At 38.5% G+C, this 18,959-nt stretch overlaps 3 protein-coding genes and 2 non-coding genes across 10 annotated transcripts; 3 read left to right on the top strand and 2 right to left on the bottom strand.

Moving 5' to 3' along the window:
* Positions 1 to 14: 14 nt before the first annotated feature.
* Positions 15 to 5,400, top strand: LOC115758608. 4 transcript variants are annotated; one of them, XM_030699335.1, is made up of 5 exons: positions 15 to 106; positions 940 to 1,101; positions 3,179 to 3,398; positions 3,455 to 4,037; positions 4,609 to 5,400. In XM_030699335.1, exons 2-5 carry the CDS (start codon positions 995 to 997, stop codon positions 5,385 to 5,387), a joined length of 1,689 nt encoding a protein of 562 aa, XP_030555195.1. In that variant the 5' UTR covers positions 15 to 106; positions 940 to 994; the 3' UTR covers positions 5,388 to 5,400. The 4 variants fall into 4 exon arrangements, with proteins under 4 accessions (XP_030555195.1, XP_030555198.1, XP_030555196.1 ...); XM_030699338.1 differs by having other exon boundaries at positions 935 to 1,101; XM_030699336.1 differs by having other exon boundaries at positions 15 to 119; positions 935 to 1,101.
* A 347-nt stretch (positions 5,401 to 5,747) lies between these two features.
* On the bottom strand, positions 5,748 to 7,219 carry LOC115758609 (dehydrodolichyl diphosphate synthase complex subunit NUS1). Its single transcript, XM_030699340.1, has 3 exons — positions 7,105 to 7,219; positions 6,432 to 7,048; positions 5,748 to 6,112 (listed from the first exon to the last, which is right to left on the bottom strand). The coding sequence occupies exons 2-3, from the start codon at positions 6,918 to 6,920 to the stop codon at positions 5,771 to 5,773; spliced, it is 831 nt and encodes a 276-aa protein (XP_030555200.1). The 5' UTR covers positions 6,921 to 7,048; positions 7,105 to 7,219; the 3' UTR covers positions 5,748 to 5,770.
* A 1,937-nt stretch (positions 7,220 to 9,156) lies between these two features.
* Positions 9,157 to 15,586, top strand: LOC115758788 (abhydrolase domain-containing protein 2). Of its 3 annotated transcripts, none has more exons than XM_030699560.1 (6): positions 9,157 to 9,381; positions 9,484 to 9,749; positions 13,487 to 13,656; positions 13,726 to 14,080; positions 14,147 to 14,496; positions 14,941 to 15,586. In XM_030699560.1, the coding sequence occupies exons 2-6, from the start codon at positions 9,595 to 9,597 to the stop codon at positions 15,108 to 15,110; spliced, it is 1,200 nt and encodes a 399-aa protein (XP_030555420.1). In that variant the 5' UTR covers positions 9,157 to 9,381; positions 9,484 to 9,594; the 3' UTR covers positions 15,111 to 15,586. The 3 variants fall into 3 exon arrangements, with proteins under 3 accessions (XP_030555420.1, XP_030555419.1, XP_030555418.1); XM_030699559.1 differs by having other exon boundaries at positions 9,448 to 9,749; XM_030699558.1 differs by lacking the exon at positions 9,157 to 9,381 and having other exon boundaries at positions 9,417 to 9,749.
* Trnag-gcc lies at positions 13,157 to 13,227 on the bottom strand. Its single transcript has one exon. It is a non-coding gene; the product is annotated as a tRNA-Gly (tRNA).
* Positions 14,739 to 14,820, top strand: Trnas-aga. The gene has a single exon. It is a non-coding gene; the product is annotated as a tRNA-Ser (tRNA).
* Positions 15,587 to 18,959: the final 3,373 nt, after the last annotated feature.

Raw genomic sequence — 18,959 nt, 5'->3', positions numbered from 1 at the left:
TGCTGCTCGTGCAGTGAGGACGTCGTCTGCTCTATCAATAGTAAAAGTGATAGTAATAATTTCTGGTTACAGTGCCCGGCAGTGCAGCACTCGGTTTCGGAAGCAAGTCAGTGTTTGAGGTTTGAGGAGAGCTGCTCAGCTACTCTATAATCTATACTTTGAGAATAATACAAGTGTGTAGTTATAAGAGATTTTTTTGTATAATGCATGTATTTGTAAATTTTCATGTTTAATTCAATAACATTTGCCCAACACATGTGCATGTGTACTCGATTCTATAATATACTTCTATCTTAGCATTCACAATTTATCAACCTTTAACCCAATTCCATTCTGCGATAAGGACATGCTATTAATTCACATGTTATTAATTAATGAAATATATTAATAATAATAGTAATTGAACACATTTTATTTACAATGTCCAGCTTGTGCTCATTAAAAAGTATTTCCCTTGCTTATTTCTGACCCAATTATCGCCCTGTATTTTGCAACCGTCCACAAATTGCATCAAACCGAAAACTGGCGCACGCAGAATGGAAGATCTGCGTCATATTGTTTATTGCCGTTGGCGATTTTATAGCGCTCTATATCTGCCTATATGCAGAGGCAGAGCTCCAGATATTCACAAAAACAATGAGCTCAAAATTGGCATCGCAACAAGGAATTAATTGGCGTTGCATTGTTCTAAGTATAATAATAAAATGGCTTTCATCAGCGGGCACCGAATTGTTTAAACTGCAGTTGCCATAAATATGCCAAAGTTTATGGCTACCGTATTTGTTATAAACAATTGTCGGTGCAATTTTAAACAAACCGTTTGCCAACTTGAATTTCATTATTAATCGACAAATTTGTGCGGCGCCATTGCAATTTATTTTCAATTTTCAATTTACAATTTACAATTTCCATATTCAATATCCTCATTCGACAGCGCAGATCACGCAGCTCAACTTAATTTGGACTAATTGGAGATCAGCAGACACGCACCAAAATGGCAACTGCAGCAACGCATCCATCAATTGCCTTCGTTTTTGCAGCTCTAATTGGCCTGGGCCTGTGCCTGCTTGGGCAGACCAATGTCGAGGCATCGCCAGTCACGTAAGTCCAGAATCTCCAAAGATCACGAATTGATCTGCTTTGTAGACACTTTGGATATGCCAAAATATTAACTATATACTAGAATCAAGAAAGTTAGGATATCTCCGAAGACGTAATACCCTTTTGCAGACATGTGAGCTTGGTGCTGCGTTTGTTGAAATTCTTTGAAATCATATTATTTTGCCTTATAAGATCCTACTATTCCACCGATCTTTCCTATAGCAGCTATGTGATACAGTTGTCCGATGTTCATAATAAACCTTATAAATTCCAAGTTGTGTCAAGTTATATTAACATAAGAGAAGGTTTGCCATATCAACTCTGCTGTTGATGCTGATCTTGAATATATATAGTTAATGGAGTCGGAGAGGTCTTCTTCGATGCGTTACACATTTCATGACAAAATTAGAATACCCCTTACAAGGGAATACAAATTGGTATAGATTTGCAGTTCATTTCAAAGTGAAACTATCAAAATTTGTAGGTCCATACTTTTTGTCAGGGCACATAGAACAATACTTATTTTAAACTAAATACCAATTGAGATTCGTAAGAAAGAAAGATTGAGTATATTTATATGTTAAGATGTGTAAGATATGTGTTCCCTAAAAATATATATACTTAATGTTATTTGCTTAACACTTCCATGCTATTTAACAAATTTAAGTAATATATTATTATCCACAATGAATATCCATAATATTTATTCAAAACAATTATTAGTGAGAAACACAAAGGAAAAGTTTTCAGAGTGGAATATTAGGGAAATATCCAAATACTTTAGCTATTTCTGAAGTCCACATCTGTCAGCATTATTTATGAATAGAAAACCAAAACAGATGGACATGTGTCAAACAGTCTTTCGCACTTTGCTTTTGGATTTTCCATTCGGCTGTGAAATATAATGCACTAAAAATGTATTTGTGCGAAATGTGCATGTTATCAAGTGCGGCGCCAGGATGACCACGACCCCCCCCCCCCCCCCCCCCTTGCCCTCTCATGCAACACCCAGTTCCTAATTCCGAATTCGCCTCTCCGCCCTTCGCCCTCCGCCCACCGGCCACTTTACACCATATGCTGGCACAGGGCAACGCCTTCATCCCAGCAGCCGGCTAGTCCCCAGTCGGCTGCCAAAACTAATGACTATTGCCTTCAAAGAAACAGAGATGTTGGTCTGTCTGTTCCGCCTGTTTGTTTGTTTATTTTTGGCCCGGAGCATGCACACACTTCATCCAAATGGCCCGCGGGCTGTGGAAACCGTAATGGAAACGGGGGAAAACTTAGTGCACAGCCAGCATACATATGTTGCCTAGCCGGGGCGCATGGCTCGGCACTTAGAACTTGCTGCTCTGCATATCTATCAGCATCTATGCATTTCACACAAACACAAACACACACATGCACTGCATCGCATCTAAAAGGGTTTCTGACCCTGAGACTGGGGCATGGCTCGACAGAGTCGTCGAATATTAGCTGGCAGGGTGGGCGCGAGTGCATGTTTACGAGAATTGATCACGATCTCTGCAAGTCATTTATGATGAGCCGCTGGCCCATCAACATTTACAGCTGTCGATTGCCATGCCAGAAGGGGCCGGTGTTGGTTCTCAGTCACATGCCCAGCCCCTAATGATTGACGAAGGAAATTTGTTCTTCAACTAGATTGCATTTATGTACTTTGCATAAAGAGAAGAGCTACCGATAAAAAGCAAAATTATTAACAAAACTATTAAGATTAACGTTAACGGAATTGCTTTTAATTTATTGGAATTTTAAAAATTTTCTCATAGCAAAAAGAGAAGTACTCCAGAACTCGATCGTATTTTGTTGCCAAGTTATTTTAAAATTATTTTTTATTATTATTATAAAAATCTAAAAAAGTTCTTTGATATTTATAACAATTAAAAAAAGTAACATTTAAATATTGCTATATTTGTTTTTGAATAAAAATATTTTGTAAAGAAGATTAACTCAGGAACTTAGAACTTAAGAACAGGCTAAAGGAATAGAAAGTTTCTATTAGAAAGTGAGCGAATTTTAAGAGCTTGAATATTATTTTTAATGCAATGCATTTTTTTAGCAATGAAGACCTAAGCGGTACTATAAAATCGCTTATTTACTCGTACAATCAGCTGGATAACAAGCTGGAGCGGCACGAGCATCGGGAGCGTGCCCTGGGCGAGCTGCTGAAGAAGGCGATGCAGTCCCTGCAAAAGGGCCAGAAGAATCTGGAGCCGATCAATGGCATTTTCGGGCGACTGGACGAACGCGTCAGTCAGATTGAAACAATGCTGATCACGGTAAGTACAGCAAACGAATCTCAACGGATGGGCTACAAATATGCTCCGCAATGCAGCAAGAGGAGAAGTACAATGCCCAAACGGACAAGTTCAGTCAGGCCATCGAGCACATGTTCAAGTGGATGCGGGAGAATAACGAGTGCTTCAAGAATCCGCCAGGCAGCCCCAAGGCAATCGCCGCACCAGCACTGCCCAATCAATTTGTCGAGGAGCAGCAGCAGATCAATAAGCAGCTGCTCGACCAGCTTAAGCAGCTGTCGGCCAGCGTAAGCAAGCTGCTGGACAGCAGCAGCCAGGCAGCCCAGCAGACCCAGCAGGGCTTCGAGCGCATGCCCAAGTCCGACGAGCTGTTGACCCAGATCGAGGCCAAGCTGCAGCAGCACAGCGCCGCCCTCGCCGCGGCTGCCGTAGTTACCACCGCGGCTCCGCCCAAGAACGATGAGTTTGAGCTGCAGCTAATGGAACGCCTGGGCGCTCTGAGCACCGATGTGGCGCAGCTGCGCAGTGCTCCGGCTCCGGCGGCACCTGCTCCATTGGGTCTCAGCGAGAAGGATCGAGCCTATATCCAGGAACTGAATAATGAGACGCTCAACGCTCTGGCGGCACTCAAGAGCGAATCGCTGACAGCCCAGCAAACAGGTGGGTGAAAGAGTTCTTGGACTTAGCTATTGCAATAATAAGAAGCGATACGAGCAATATGTTTAAAAGAAAGATTTACATATATACTGAAAGGTCTCCAACTGGACCTAAGCAATACCTTGGATTGTTAGTAATCTTTCATATCCGATCCACTTTTAAGAGATACTTTGGCTTGCGAACTATCATATTCCATGAACTTTTGAGAAATTCTTTGGTTTGTTAGTAATCTTTTATATTCTGATGAAAATTCAATCCACTTTTAAGGGATACTTTCGATTGTTAGCTCTTTCATATCCAATCCATGTCTCATTCATATTTATCTTCAAAGTTCTCATTTCAATCCTCACTAAAACATTTTTTTTTTAATTTTCAATAGTTCTTAATCTAATATTTCTCACTCATTTTAATAGTCTTCATTATCATTACATTTTCTCGTTTCCCCGTTCTATCTGAATTGATTTGGAATAACCTCAAGGATGTCAATTAAACTTGGCATATAGCTTTTAAGCTTTTAAGATCCTTAAAAATTCTTTTCACAAAACATGTTTGCATTTCTTTTCAATACATGCAGCAGTGCGCCAGACCACGGAGCACCTGCAGCAGACGGAGGCCAACATACAGGGCGATCTGCAGCAATTGTCAGTTGAGCTAACCTTGCTGAATAAGTACTACAAGGCGATAAACGCCAGCCACAGCAAGTTGAACGATGGTTTCGATGCGCTGGGCAAGTTCAACAATATCATGATGACCAACTCTGAGGTGGTGCTGGACACGCAGCGCAAGGTGGAGTTTGGCACGCTGCAGATCGTGCAGAAGGTAAGCCTGCTGTTGGAGCAGCAAGTGGCCGAGCTGACCAGCTTGGTAAAGACGCGCTTTAACGAACTGGACGATGCTGTGGTGAACACACAGCAGGAGGCGAATCGCAACATAAGCGGACTGCTGGACACTGCGCTGACACAGGTGTGGCATCGCATCGAGATCATGACCAGCGAGATTGGCCAGAGCCGGGAAATGTTGGGCCTGATGCAGGCGGGACACGATGGCTATGTGAACAGCACCTTTAGCACCATGATGGGCCTGAGCAGCAAAGTGGAGGAGACCAAAAAGCACATGATTGACATGGACGACAATCTCAACTATCTGCTGGGCAAGTTGTCGCTAATGTCCAGTGAATTTGCCAACATCAAGAAGGGTCTGGCTGACTCATTGATGGACTTGCGCAACTCGTTTCAATTGATACACGAACGCATGCCCAGCAGTTCCGGGCCGCATAACAATATTGAGAAGAATCAATATGTTACCGATTTCAATCTATTGTCTAAGCGACACACCCAGCCCGAGCGGGAGTAGAGCGCAAGGTTCGCAAGCAGGAAACAAAATACATACAATAAAAACCTAACACTAGCAGCTAAGTAAACGAACTTACAATTAAAATACATAAAATATTTATGCAAAACTCAAATTAACATGCTTCATGTGTAAATCTCTGCAAATACAATTTCGTTTATGAATAACAAACACTCGCAAATTTGTGTGCATAGGGTGTGACTGTGTGTGTGCAGTTTTCTTTTCACTTTTTTGCTTAAATCTCTAGTGGAGTTTTTTTTACAGTTTGCAAGCGCCAACTTAATCTAACACACCGTACATGTACATATGCATATATATATGTATATATGTATATATTAAATTAATTTAATTAGTTTAGAACATAGGGACCATGTTTAACTTAATATCTATTTGCCCCAACGCTGCTCGCAGCGCGCATATTTATAGAGCACCTTGGCAAACGATTTAGCATCAAAGTAACGCCCGCTGCGATGCGTGTGAAACTCGGTGAAGCGCACATGCCACGGCAGCAGGCCGTATGTGCACGTCTGTCTGGAGAAAATGATGCCCAGTTCCGGTTCCGGCACCGCAAAGCCCAGCCGCTTGTTTAACCTGCCATTAATGCCATCGGTTAGCGACTGGCGCTGCTTCAGCATCTCCTGCACCTGGGCTGTTGTGCGATTCTCGTACAGCTCGCGACAGACATCGGCTATAAGCGCATGACCGTCAGAGCTTCCGATTTGATAGACCTGCATGGGAACGAGTTGTGAGTGATAAGAAAAAAATAATAATAATAGGTTCTAATCAACCGAAATACATTGAACTGATTTGGCACTTCCATGGAAACGACAGATACCAAATTAATAAAAAAAAATAAATACAAAAATATTTTCGGATCCATTTCAAATCTGCTCAAAAGAGATTTTACAACTAATTTAAAATTAACCACTTTAAAAGAGAGTCCACATAGCACGCATAACATATACTCTTGCTATGTATTGGAGCTTTGGATTCATTACTTCCGCTAGTTTATGATAAGCCCTTATCAGTTCCTAAATGATAACTCACCTGCAGCTGGGCGTAATGCCCACCGTTGCTGGCATAGCCATTGGCTGTGCCATTTGCAGCGACAGCTTTGCAGCCATTCTGTAGACTTTGTTCCCTTATTTGCTTGGGCGGCCAGAGGTAGCACCGATCGCTCTTCTCGCTGGGCTGACAGAAGCGCGATAGCTCCACATAGCCAAGCCGGGGCGTACGCGTATCGTACACACTTAAATAGGGTATGCCAACAACTTGGGCATAGCCGAAAATGAGCTTAAGCAGCGACGCATCCACATAACAATCGTCCGGGGCAATAACTAGCACCAGGTGCTGCGGCAGCTTTTCCAGCTCGTGCTTGGCACGCCTAAGAAACTCATGCTGATCACATTGCCAGTAGTCATATGACCTGCGAGCGAGCGCATGCAGTCGCAGCCCGAGCTGTTGCAGCAGCTCGTAGGCGGCGACGCATATGAGCAGCAGTCGGCCAATCAGTAGGCACACAATTTGCATCATCATTTTGGAGCGTTTGGAATGGTTGCTGGTAATTTATATTTATGTTTAAGTCGCGTCGTCGACGTGCCGGGCAACGGTGTTCCTGTTGCTTGTTTTGTTGCCGTGTTGCCGCTGCGGTACCCACACATAACCTGTAAAGTCGGTGGGCATTATCTTTTCAATTTGAATTCTATATGCCAGCACTTACGTATGTTAAGCAACAAATGCTGTAATTGTGCTGCTGGTAAGCAACATTACTTGAACTTTAATTTTTCATTGCCTTTTTGGCGCACGCACATATGCACATACGTGTTCTCGCTGAGTGAATGCCAAACTATCGATATGCATCGATATATCGCGAAAAGTGTCTACGAACTGCTATCGATAAGACTCCTACTATTGGTCTCTAAAAGCAATCAACAGTTGTAAACCCGCCAAAAGGTTGATTTAAATTTACATTTACCGTAACATGCTCATATCTTCCAACAGTACATAACTACCGGTTGACTGGATAATATGACCAAATCAATAAAAGGATATCAAGTAACGGAAGTGACCGACTAGAAAATACCTTATACCCAGCTAAAGATACACGTTGTTGTTGTTCGAGACACAACGAAGACACAGACGAGAATGATGAGCTCTCCTCTTTAATAATTCAATATCAGTTATTAAAAGTGTCTTTGTTAAAGTCCTGCGAGGATTCGAGAGGATTGGAAAATCCTTCTGGCAAATATTGTTAAAAGTAGTAGCAGAAACAATAAAGTAGCCACGACGACAGACAGAATCCAGATACCCAAGCCAAGAAGATACCCAAGAAGAAGAACTTAATATGATTTTTCTTTGTTCGTCTTTAATTCCAGGAAATGTAGTACAATAATATTAAAGGCGCTTTGTATATTTTCTAAGTTCAAACCATATTTGTTCGAGCTTGATAACATATGACTTACATATCTTGCTAAGTTGATAACCTCGTCTACCATTTCTAAGGAATCCAAAATATGTATAAAGATTATAAAAACAATATCAAAATACTGGTACACACTGTGTATATATAATGCAGCATATTGTGCATTCATTTTAGTTGTCTGTTGACTTCCTTGGTAAGCTGTGAAAATTGAGAGCAAAAAAAATGTACATTATTCTAATCGCGCTTCTAATTTCTGAGGCAGCTTATAAAGGCAGCGGTTCGGTAGGTTTTCCCTTTTAATCATTAAATATCAGCATCTAAATGTGTCTTTGTTAAAGTCCTGTGAGGAGCCGAGTGGATTGGAAAATACTTGTGGCAAATATTGTTTCAAAATAGTGAAACCTGTGCTGGAACACACGGCCATATTGCAGAAACAGGTCGCAAGCCAAGAACACAGACAGAATGCAGATACTCCAGCCAAGTTGGAAGACTTTGGGAAGCAGCTGACACTTTTACATGAAAAGGTTGCTGATGTCCATCCAAAATTTATAAAGATTGAGGAACAATTGGCAAGCCTGCAGTCGAAGTTCGATGACACCCAAACTAAGTACAACAATATTACGAGTCAGCTTTTGGTACTACAAGAGAAGGTTGCTCAACAGGAAGAAAAGTTGCAAGAGATCGAAAGGAAACGAAAAGATCATCCCAGCAATTTCACTAAAATAGGTTCGAAATATTATTATATTGAAGATCGACACAAGATGAACTGGTTCGCTGCGGCATACGAATGCCAACAACGTGGCGGTCACCTGGCTAGCATCCAAAATGAAAGAGAGTACGAAGCAATAAAAGCCAAATTAAACCACAATCACAATTATTGGCTTGACGTCAATGATCTCAATCAAGAAGGACAATATATATCACTTACCACCGGTCGCAAGGCTCCCTATTTGATCTGGTATAATGGACAACCAGACAATAAAGCCAATAGAGAGCATTGCGTTCATTAATGGAAAATGAATAAAAGTCTTAAAATGAATGATGAACCTTGTATAATTAATATGTATTTTATATGTGAACAGTAGTCTGAACAATGGATAATAAGAAATTAAATGTAATAATTGTGCAAAATAAGTCAATTGAATGTTAAATTTAAAATATATTTGTTTCTAATATTTGAAACGGTATTTATAAAAAATATACACAGCGCGCAAATAAAGTTTGCTTGCACTAAATGTACTAAAAAATGACAAAAAACGTAACAGTGCCATTTTGAGTAAAACAGTGCCTGATAGTTAACATAACTTGGTTGAAAACAACGCCAGACGATTGAGGACCATTGACTGAGTAATACTGCTGAACTGACGTCGAACAAAATTTATTGTATATGATAAGACAAACGGTGTAAATAATTGATTTACATACATAAGTGCAGTTTACTAACGCGTGTGTCCTGAATCGCGACCTTGTTAGCTCAGCGGCAATTGCCGCTTCGTGTGTGTGTTTTATGTGTGCCTGTTAAGAAACTCAAAAACACTTTACAGCCGCCGCCCGCCTTGCCAGCTGTAAAACATAGTAAGCTTTTTGTGTACAACACAAATTAATAAAGTCACATTTCTAATCATAACTCATAAGCCGCAGTTCTGATTTGTAAAACCAGAATTTTGTACAATTCAGGGTGCAGTGACAAGTTGAGTAGCAACAACGACTGCTGCAAGGGTAGAAGGACGCATCAACATCCTTGAGGTCGCAAGCGACACCTACAGGTGCGAAACAGAAAACCTAAAGATGTCCACCGCCTTTTTAACGCTCATCGCCGTCATCGTGTGCATTCTATTCCGCATCCTCAATGTACACAGCCAGCCACTGAAGCCGAGCGTTTGGTGTCTCGATGAGCAGTTTCTGGATTGTTTGTACAAAATAGCGCCGGTGCTGCGCGAACCGTAAGTAGAGCAATAGAAAATACGATAAAAGCAGATGTACATAAAAGTTAATAATATCGATATGTGGGCCCAATGCAATTTGTTTTTGATTTTGTTTTCCCTCCCACACACTGCACATGCATACTTATGTATGCGTGTGCGTGTGTGAGTGCAGCGATCTCACGCCACTGCCCAGCTGTTAACTGTGTGTGCCATCTACATTACAGCCACGCCAAAATGTTAGCTAACAGCAAACATGCGCATAATTTTTTTACAGTAACCACTTTCAAATTCAATGTTCATTCACTTGATTTTGTGAAAATGCTTTCCTTAGTGGAAAGAATTTTTGCTACATACAAACAATTTTACTAAACAGATATTCAAGTTAAATATAAAAAAATGTATGCTAGTTGGTATAATTCGGGTCTCTGTTGAATGAATATACTCATAAACACATAAACATACTCATTAAATTCATAATTATATAAATACTCAAATTTTAAACAAATTCTAGCTTTATTTTATTGATATGATTCCTTTATAAAATGACATCGCTAATTTATAAAATCAGTTTGCACATTAATTCGGCATAGATTTACCTACTTCGAAAACTAAGAAAATGTTTGTAGCCTGCTAGAAAGTACTCGTATTGCAATATTGCAGTTAATTGCATTATCATGAAAAGCTAAATTGACCAAAACAACTTGTCTGAACTTTCGTTTTACTAGGTAGAACCTGACCCTGGACGCTCGTAAATTTTTTTGTTTATCTTCAACGATGTAATTTATTCACCGGCATTCATTCATAACTGATGTGCATCTTGTAATTACGTTTTATTTGAAATTGCTGCATTTTAGCTCGCTAATATGTTTACAAGCTAGACCCAATTGTGCATTATTCACTGTGAATACACATACACGCAGCCGCGTCACATGCGCAAAGTTCAAGTAATCGGCGACAGCTGCCGTGGCACATGAATCATTAACCGCAATTAGTGGCCTCTATTTACAAAGATCTTCGTTATTGTTGTTGGTTAGTAATATTGATTATCAAAATTTAATCATTTTTTCAAATTGTCGCTTGATTAATAACTAAACTAACCGTCTAATCAGCTCGCTCGTATTTGATTCAATTGCAATTTTCCGTACCATGAACCGTGAAATGGTCATGGGCATGTACACTATTCACAATATTCTTATCAATTAGGAATTTTTGGCTATAGTTTATAATAAACTTGATTCACAATCGTAGGATTTTCACTCGTATGTTGATTTATAAGCTGGAAACGTAGTCGCATGATAAGCATGTTCATGTATACAAATATATGTATGAATGTTTATAAATTTAGCTTACTACATACACATGCTTGCCGCTTTATTCGCATGCATAAGTATTCGATTACAATATATTACAATACAATTTGATAGTTCAGTGTAGGTGGTATAGGTTAACTGTTATTCAAATTGTCTGCCAAATCCAATATTAATCTATCCGAAATTTGTATTATCACTAAAACTATTTGTGGAATAACTAATTATTATATAAATAGTATATACATTAAAAAACATTAGCTCTAATAGCTAATCAGCGCAGATACTTTAAACCACCATATCAGAGAGTTCCTTTATAAATATGCAGTGTACTAACATTTTCTGGTGACAGTAGAGACGCGCCTGGAAATTTTTCACCCATTTTTATTGCAAAATCCATATAAGTACATAAGTATGCATACATACATTCGTTCTCATGTATTTAATTTGCCTTTCGGTTCTCTGCATAAGGTTTGGCAATTCCACAATTTTTAGCAAGCTTTGTATTCAGGTTTATTTGCTCTCTCTGCTTTCGGTCAAACGGTGATAAGGGAACGGTGCAAAGTGCAAATCATAATTACGCAGCTCTCTTGAGTCGGAGCGAGCAACGCCTAGCAACGTTTTGGCCTGGTAGCTTCCAACAGACTTTCTAGTTATCGCGTGCGAGAGAATTCGTTCGGGTATTAAAGGAATACACACACACACGCATTCATATGTCTGTATATGTATGTATGTATATAAATGTGAGGGGAATAAAACAAAAATGACAGCAACAAATAACACCACTAGATACTACCCTATACCTAGGTCAAGAGACCGGAAACACCCACTTGTTGTTTTATACATATGAACTTTTCGAAAATGTATGCCTTTAAGTAATCTCTTTATTTATTCGCGACGCGAAAAGTTCAAGTTTTTAAAATAAACAATATTGATAGAAATCTGAAGTCTGTAAGATCCCCAAGTGCGTGATTGCAGGGTATACATTAATAAAACCGGCAAACGTTCGCCACACTCTCTTCAGCTTTTTATATACATATGAATGTATGCAAGTACCGCTCGTTGCCGGTTGAGGTTTTGGCTACCTGTTTGAGATTTGCTTTTGGCGCATTGCCTAGGCGCTTTTGTTTGACAACAAAGATTACGTAAGCGGCTTAAGCGCGAACGCACAAACTCATCATCATCGGCAGCAGCAGCAGCTATTGCAATCGCCCCCTTTCACTCTCTCTCTCTCTCTCTCTCTTTCTCTTGCATTCATACAACTGCGTCCACATAATCTTAAGTTACTTATTGCTTTTGTTTTGGCGCTCTTTCTTGTGTTTTCTATTACTTGACAAGGGGTGCAAACTTTTTGGATGAGTCATATGCATTCATGTGTGCATGTATTTATATGCATGCATGCATCTACATATGCATGCATGCATCTAACTGTATATACATGCATACAATTTTTGTAATTTGTTGGGTTGTGTTATCATTTAAATTAAAATTGTACGAAAATGTTAAATTTTTGTTGACAGCCAGGCTGGGAATTTTCACAGCTGTTTTCATAGCTCAACAATTTTGTTTACCCCAAGCCAGTCCCACTGAAACACTTAAATATTTAATGGTCATTGATCTATTAATTATAGTACACGCATCGTTAATATTATATTTGTAGATTAACAATTCGTGTAGCTATAGTAAATTACCCTCAAATTTGTGAATATTTCCTTGAATAATTGTCCCCAATCCTATACGCTACCAGTTTGATTGAAAATAATTGAAAAGGGGAAAACGTTTTGACCGTCCCCGTCTGTACGACAGAGTATTACAGTCATGGTATGGTTCACGTTTTTGCACGCCTGACAGCAATAGCGCTGATTTTGTTGCTGCTCAATTGACTTCAATTGATGCTCAGCGTTGTTTTCTCTGCCAAAATGTTGACAATGGTGTTTCTGCAATAACCGCATCCTACAATTGAAGCAACTGTCTAAAAATATGGATAATTCAATTGTATTAAATATGTAGTACTTATTTGCATATTTATTTTTGGCACGCCCGCAGTCGGGCCTTGGTTCCGTCAAGGTCATAAAATGTTCAAAGTTTAAACGAAAAAAAAATGAAAAAAAATTTAGTTGCATCGGCCGGGAATCGAACCCGGGCCGCCCGCGTGGCAGGCGAGCATTCTACCACTGAACCACCGATGCTTGTGACAACTGTGAAGCAAGCAACGAACTTCATGTGCTCACGAACAGCTGTTAGTGTAGTGCCACTGTTAACATTATTACTGCTGTTAAGGTGCAACAGTTCGTTGCTGTTAAGTTTGTCTACTGTTATAAATTATGCATAGCTTTGCTTTTGCTTTTGCCTTGATTTAAAAACAGCTGACTGGCTCACAGGCTATAATTAATAACACGCAATGCTTCATTTTCTTTTGTCTATTTTATATATTTAATTCACTTTCAGGTATGTCCCACCACGCCTATGGGGTTTCAGCGGTCATGTTCAGACCGTATTACATAGCATTGTTGGCCGTGTACGTTGCCCCTGGCCGCTGGGTGAGCGCGTCTATCTGTCGCTGCCCGATGGCTCTACATTAACATACGATCTCTATCAGCCGCTGAAGGAGCAGGAGGGTAAGTCATTAACCCCAGCCGATGTAGGCAATTCTTTCTATATCTCTCTATTTTGTACACCATCTTTAGATGACATTACTGTGGCTATTTGCCCGGGCATTGCGAATAGTTCGGAATCAGTTTATATACGAACCTTTGTGCATTTGGCCCAGTGCAATGGATTTCGCTGTGCCGTTATGAATCATATTGGCGCCCTGCGTACCGTACAAGTAACCTCGACACGCATATTCACCTATGGCCACACGGAGGATTTTGCCGCCATGGTGGAGCATTTACATCAAAAGTATCATCAGAATCGCATAGTTGCCGTTGGCTTCAGTTTGGGCGGCAATCTCGTGACCAAGTACATGGGTGAAATGCAAAAAACTAAACCGAATAGTGTCATTGGCGGCATCTCTATATGCCAGGGCTACAACGCCGTCGAGTAAGCAACTTGTGTTTCCACCTGAATTTATAAGTTCTTTAACTTTTGGCATTTGATTATTTGTAGGGGCACCAAATGGCTGCTGAACTGGCAGAACTTCCGTCGCTTCTATTTGTATATCATGACCGAGAACGTGAAGAGCATCATTTTGCGTCATCGTCATGTGCTGCTCTCTGATGAGGTGAAGGCACGTCATAATCTCAATGAGCGTGAGATTATAGCGGCTGCAACACTGCCGGAACTAGACGAGGCTTATACGCGACGTGTCTATAACTTTGCGTCGACCCAAGAGCTTTACAAGTGGAGCTCATCTCTATTCTATTTTGACACTATCGAAAAACCGATGATATATATTAATGCCAAGGATGATCCGCTGGTGCCTGTCGAGTTGCTGCATCCAATTAAGGAGTATGCGAGTAAGTGGCAGACACTACGCTAAGCTATTGACTAAATTACAAATATGTTTTACAATCACAATATTTTTGTTTTGGCCAACCAGAAAATAACATTGCATCTTAACATAACATTACGCATTATCGTAACATTAAGTTTTCTGTTAGCATAGTATTACGTGATTCGAAAAAATTACCCTCTGTTACGTTAACATACGTGCTTCAACAGTTTCATAAGTTGGCATATTGCGGTGCTGTATTCACAAGCAGCCGTGGCCGAGCGGTTAAGGCGTCTGACTAGAAATCAGATTCCCTCTGGGAGCGTAGGTTCGAATCCTACCGGCTGCGAAACAAGTCGTTACTTTTTTTTTTTGTATAGGATATTATTTTGCTTATATTAATATTTTTGATTGTTTATTTTTGTAATATGCATATTATTAAATCATTTAAAATTTATTTGTTTTACAGGCACTCGTCAAAAATCAGCATACGTTGAAGTGGCACATGGCGGTCATCTAGGATTCTATGAAGGCGGCTTCCTATATCCCAATCCGGTCACTTGGCTAGATCGCACGCTAGTTGCCATGGTTGGCTCTTTGGTCCTGATGCATGCAGGTGGAAGCAAAGTGACGACATAAAGAGTCGGATAACCAACCTCCATACTCTGTCAAAATTTTGAATGCCGCTGAACTAAAAAATGCATTTTGTTTTTGCCAAAATTCCATGTTGCTGTCAAATGAGTCTTATACAAAGTAAAACACAATACATATAAAACCACTATCATATTTGGTGTAAACGAGAAGGACATTTATATGAATGTAAACTTTTAAAAGTGCATTTAAAACAGAGCATTGAATTGTATTGTACGGCGTTTAACTGCTTGATTTTGGATAAATTTTTTTTGGCAAATTTCAACTGATATATGAAAAGCGAAACGTTTTAGTTAAAACCGTTAATTTATATTATAGTTAGTAACGCACATACCATGTACTTATTTGTAAGAAATGCTAATTTAAAAGCTAAACTAAACAAGCGACTAAACAACCAATTTGAGTGTTTATATGAGCAGTTGAAAAGTAAATCAAATAAATTAAATGTCCCTGGCCGCAACCTATAAGCAAATTGCCTTATTGTAGATTTTTATATGTGTATATGATTTACAAGTCCCTTTTTTTTATAAAAATATATAAATATATATATATAAATGTACGTATAATATTTACAATGAAGCATTTCAAATCTCAAACAGAAAAACAAAAATTGTCAAATTTTTGTACGCGTAACTTTTCCTCGAAATGTTTTTATTAAATATCAATGGAATGTTGTATACCAAAATTAACAAAGTTCTGTATATTTATATGCCAAGCAGTCGGTGTAGTTTGTATTTATGTGCTTAATTGTCCACAATAAAACACAAATATATGTGTGTGTAATACATGTACGATTTGTGTGTACGTATATTGAGTAAACAAATTTATGTGTGTAGCAAATATACGTGTTTATATGTATATTAAATAAACAAACGTTAACTACAAAGACTTTGTCAATGCATTTCGAACCTATTTAATTAATATATAACTATTATACGCTCATTTTTATGTTCTCCGGTCATATTATTGTCATGTGTTTATTATTGAAAAATTTGTTATCATTAATGCGTGACTATCTTCACACTTAAAGCTTACGACGAAAGTTATGCGAAATGTTTTAAGTTTTTTCAAAGCTTTTGTACTTCTTTGATAGGTGTTTGTAAAACTTGATATTGTTTTTAGTCTTAGCTTACGTTATATATTATAAATTAGGTACCTTTGACTTGTTAATTTCTTTAAAATCGAATGTGGCAAAATTAATTGGACTACAATACTAGTTTTAGCTAAATTGAAGCACAGAATGGACTTAAGGTTTTCTATTTATTGGATCATTTTCACTCTCATTAAAAGTATATCTTTTGAATTTTCTAGAATTTCTAACAAATTGATCAGAAAGACTTACAATTTTCTTCTGCATAGTTAATAGAGAAAAACTGGTATGCATTAAGGATAATTATATTTCTAACTAATTGGAAATAATCATATTTATAAAAAGAAATTTTTTGCTTCGAAAGAAGTTGGTAGAGCTTGCATGAAAATCAAAGTGTTGGCATAGAAACTTTTGTGTTTTGTCTGCGCGCATCATGAAGCAGAAAAATGAATTTCCCATTTTTCCTGTCTATGATATAGTTGTTGTTTGGAGCATATAAAACTGGCACACAGAGTGTTTTCTAAGTTGATTGTCCACTTGATTAAAAACGGAACTCGTGCGTACACCACAAGCAAACAGACACATGCCCGGAAAATTGTTGTGAAAAATAGACGCATGAAAAATGGGCAGAAAATCTCAGTGATGCGTGTGAAAATGTTTGACATTTATTCATCCATGGCTGCTGGTCCGGCACGTGTGTGTATATCATCATGTTATTCAATATATTCCCGAGGACTCTCCACTCCGTTTATTTACTTTTGGCACGCACGATAGCGCCCAATAAATGTAGATGGGTTCCATGCCGATTTGTATGTAAACAACAAATTCGACTACTCGTAAAATTTATGAAGCTGCAAGGAACTGAATTTAAGTTTTAAATTGCGCAATGTGTCAGGAAACTTTGCTGTCAGAATGTTCACTTCAATTTGCGCTGTTCCTTTCGGTAATTTAATTTGCATATTCATTTTAAAAGATCCAAAGGGCACTTGAACAAGCGTTTTTATCGATCCTGTTATTTGCTTAAAGCAGAAGGAATTAATTCATTTTCGTTTATACGCAACGAATTTAACTTATATTTTATTATTATATTCTCAATCTCAAGCTGGAGAAATTTGTGTGCCTCAGCTCTATTTAAATGGTCTCCATCGAATAAATACCTGACCATCTTAGTTGGTCACAATTCCTTTTATTTTCGGCCCCTGGCTAGAGGGCCAACTGTTTCGTTAAATTTAATAAAAAAATCTAATAAACTTGCTTGTATGTTGCATGTTGGACAATTAAATATGGCAGACGTGTCCGAGTCGCAACAGAAGCCCTTTTGAAATGTTGCATTACACTTTCTGCGGCACTTTCCACAGAATGTACCACAGTCTGTGGCACAGAATTTTCCGCTGGCTGTCCGCGAATTGTCGCCAGTCTGCGCTTGCTTTTCCTCGTGTGTGTTTGTTTAAGTAACTTGTCTGTTATTCTATATGGCTAAAAACGTATGTTGTTAAAAATTTATTTCAGCAAGTGGATTAGAAATGATTAAGATAACGTAATTGTTGTATTGTTATTTTTAAACTAATCAAATTTAGATTTTCATGAAGCCAACTATTTAAAATTAAATATGAAATTTACATCAACTACGAACGGGACTCTTTTATTGGAATTTGTTTCCTTTTGCGAAAGTTTTTCACAACTCTTTTCGCAATTTCCGTTTCCGCATTTCATTCTCGCAGTTTACCAAATGTCCACATTAATGTAAACTGATTCGATTGAATGGCGGGGCATTCCAAATATTCCATTTCAAATTAACAATATTATTGCAAAATTTGACTTAAGTAGTGTAGTTCAGGAGTATGCGGGTAGAATTTCAATTTTTCTGGGGGAACATTTTAAATCTATAAATAAACTTGCCACGGGCGCAGGCAGGTATTACCTGCTATATGTATATATATATTAAGTATGTTTGTACCTTAATATTTTTTAACGCACGTATGTATGTATGCATGTATGCATGTACGCATGTATGGATGTATGCATGTATGCATGTATGCATGTACGCATGTATTCATGTATGCATGTGTGCATGTATGCATGTGTGTATGTATGTCTGCGTGTGTGTATGAATTTATGTATGTATGTATGTTTGTATGTATGTTTGTATGTATGCATGTATGCATGCATGTATGCATGCATGTATGCATGCATGTATGCATGCATGTATATATGTATGCATGTATGCATGTTTTAACAAACACCCTTCTACTCGATTCTCATGAATTCAAGTAGGTCTCATAGACTTCACTGCAAGTGGAGGAGGCGGCTTCAACTATGGAGGAGACGGCTCGTCCAAAGGAGGAGATGGTGGCTTGAGCAAAGGAGGAGGCGGCTGCTTCAATATTGGAAGCGGCAGCTTGATCGTGCAAGTAAATTTACAGGTGAGTTCGTAATTACAAATAAATATTTATATATTAATAAAAATATGTAAATATTAAAACGAATATATATTTTACATATAATATAAAGTTGTTATCATTTATAGCCGTGTATTTTAAGGCGTAAGATATGGGCTTAAATTCTAGATAAAATACAACTAGAATAACGCACACTAAGGCTTAAATGAATGTATAAATAGAACACCCAACTATAGATTATCTAGTCGAGAGCAAGCAAATTGTTTGGGCTCGCAGCATAAAAATTCTACCAAATAGGTTTGTATATTTGATTGAATATAGCAGCTAAACTCTAATTGTTAACATTAG

Source organism: Drosophila novamexicana, unplaced genomic scaffold (assembly GCF_003285875.2).
Source record: "Drosophila novamexicana strain 15010-1031.04,08,12 unplaced genomic scaffold, DnovRS2.1 tig00000193-arrow-pilon, whole genome shotgun sequence".
In the NCBI taxonomy this organism is placed as follows: Eukaryota; Metazoa; Arthropoda; class Insecta; order Diptera; family Drosophilidae; genus Drosophila; species Drosophila novamexicana.
The sequence above is the reverse complement of the archived record's forward strand: the minus strand, read 5'-3'. Positions and strand labels throughout refer to the sequence as shown.

Bases quoted from the DNA above. Each gene is read 5' to 3' on its own strand.
- LOC115758608 (XM_030699335.1), top strand. From the start codon at position 995: ATGGCAACTGCAGCAACGCATCCATCAATTGCCTTCGTTTTTGCAGCT. The intron at 1,102-3,178 runs GTAAGTCCAGAA...GCATTTTTTTAG, and splicing joins GTCGAGGCATCGCCAGTCAC to CAATGAAGACCTAAGCGGTA. The intron at 4,038-4,608 runs GTGGGTGAAAGA...CAATACATGCAG, and splicing joins GCTGACAGCCCAGCAAACAG to CAGTGCGCCAGACCACGGAG.
- LOC115758609 (XM_030699340.1), bottom strand. From the start codon at position 6,920: ATGATGATGCAAATTGTGTGCCTACTGATTGGCCGACTGCTGCTCATA. The intron at 6,113-6,431 runs GTGAGTTATCAT...GTTCCCATGCAG, and splicing joins GGCATTACGCCCAGCTGCAG to GTCTATCAAATCGGAAGCTC.
- LOC115758788 (XM_030699560.1), top strand. From the start codon at position 9,595: ATGTCCACCGCCTTTTTAACGCTCATCGCCGTCATCGTGTGCATTCTA. The intron at 13,657-13,725 runs GTAAGTCATTAA...CACCATCTTTAG, and splicing joins GCCGCTGAAGGAGCAGGAGG to ATGACATTACTGTGGCTATT. The intron at 14,497-14,940 runs GTAAGTGGCAGA...TTTGTTTTACAG, and splicing joins TCCAATTAAGGAGTATGCGA to GCACTCGTCAAAAATCAGCA.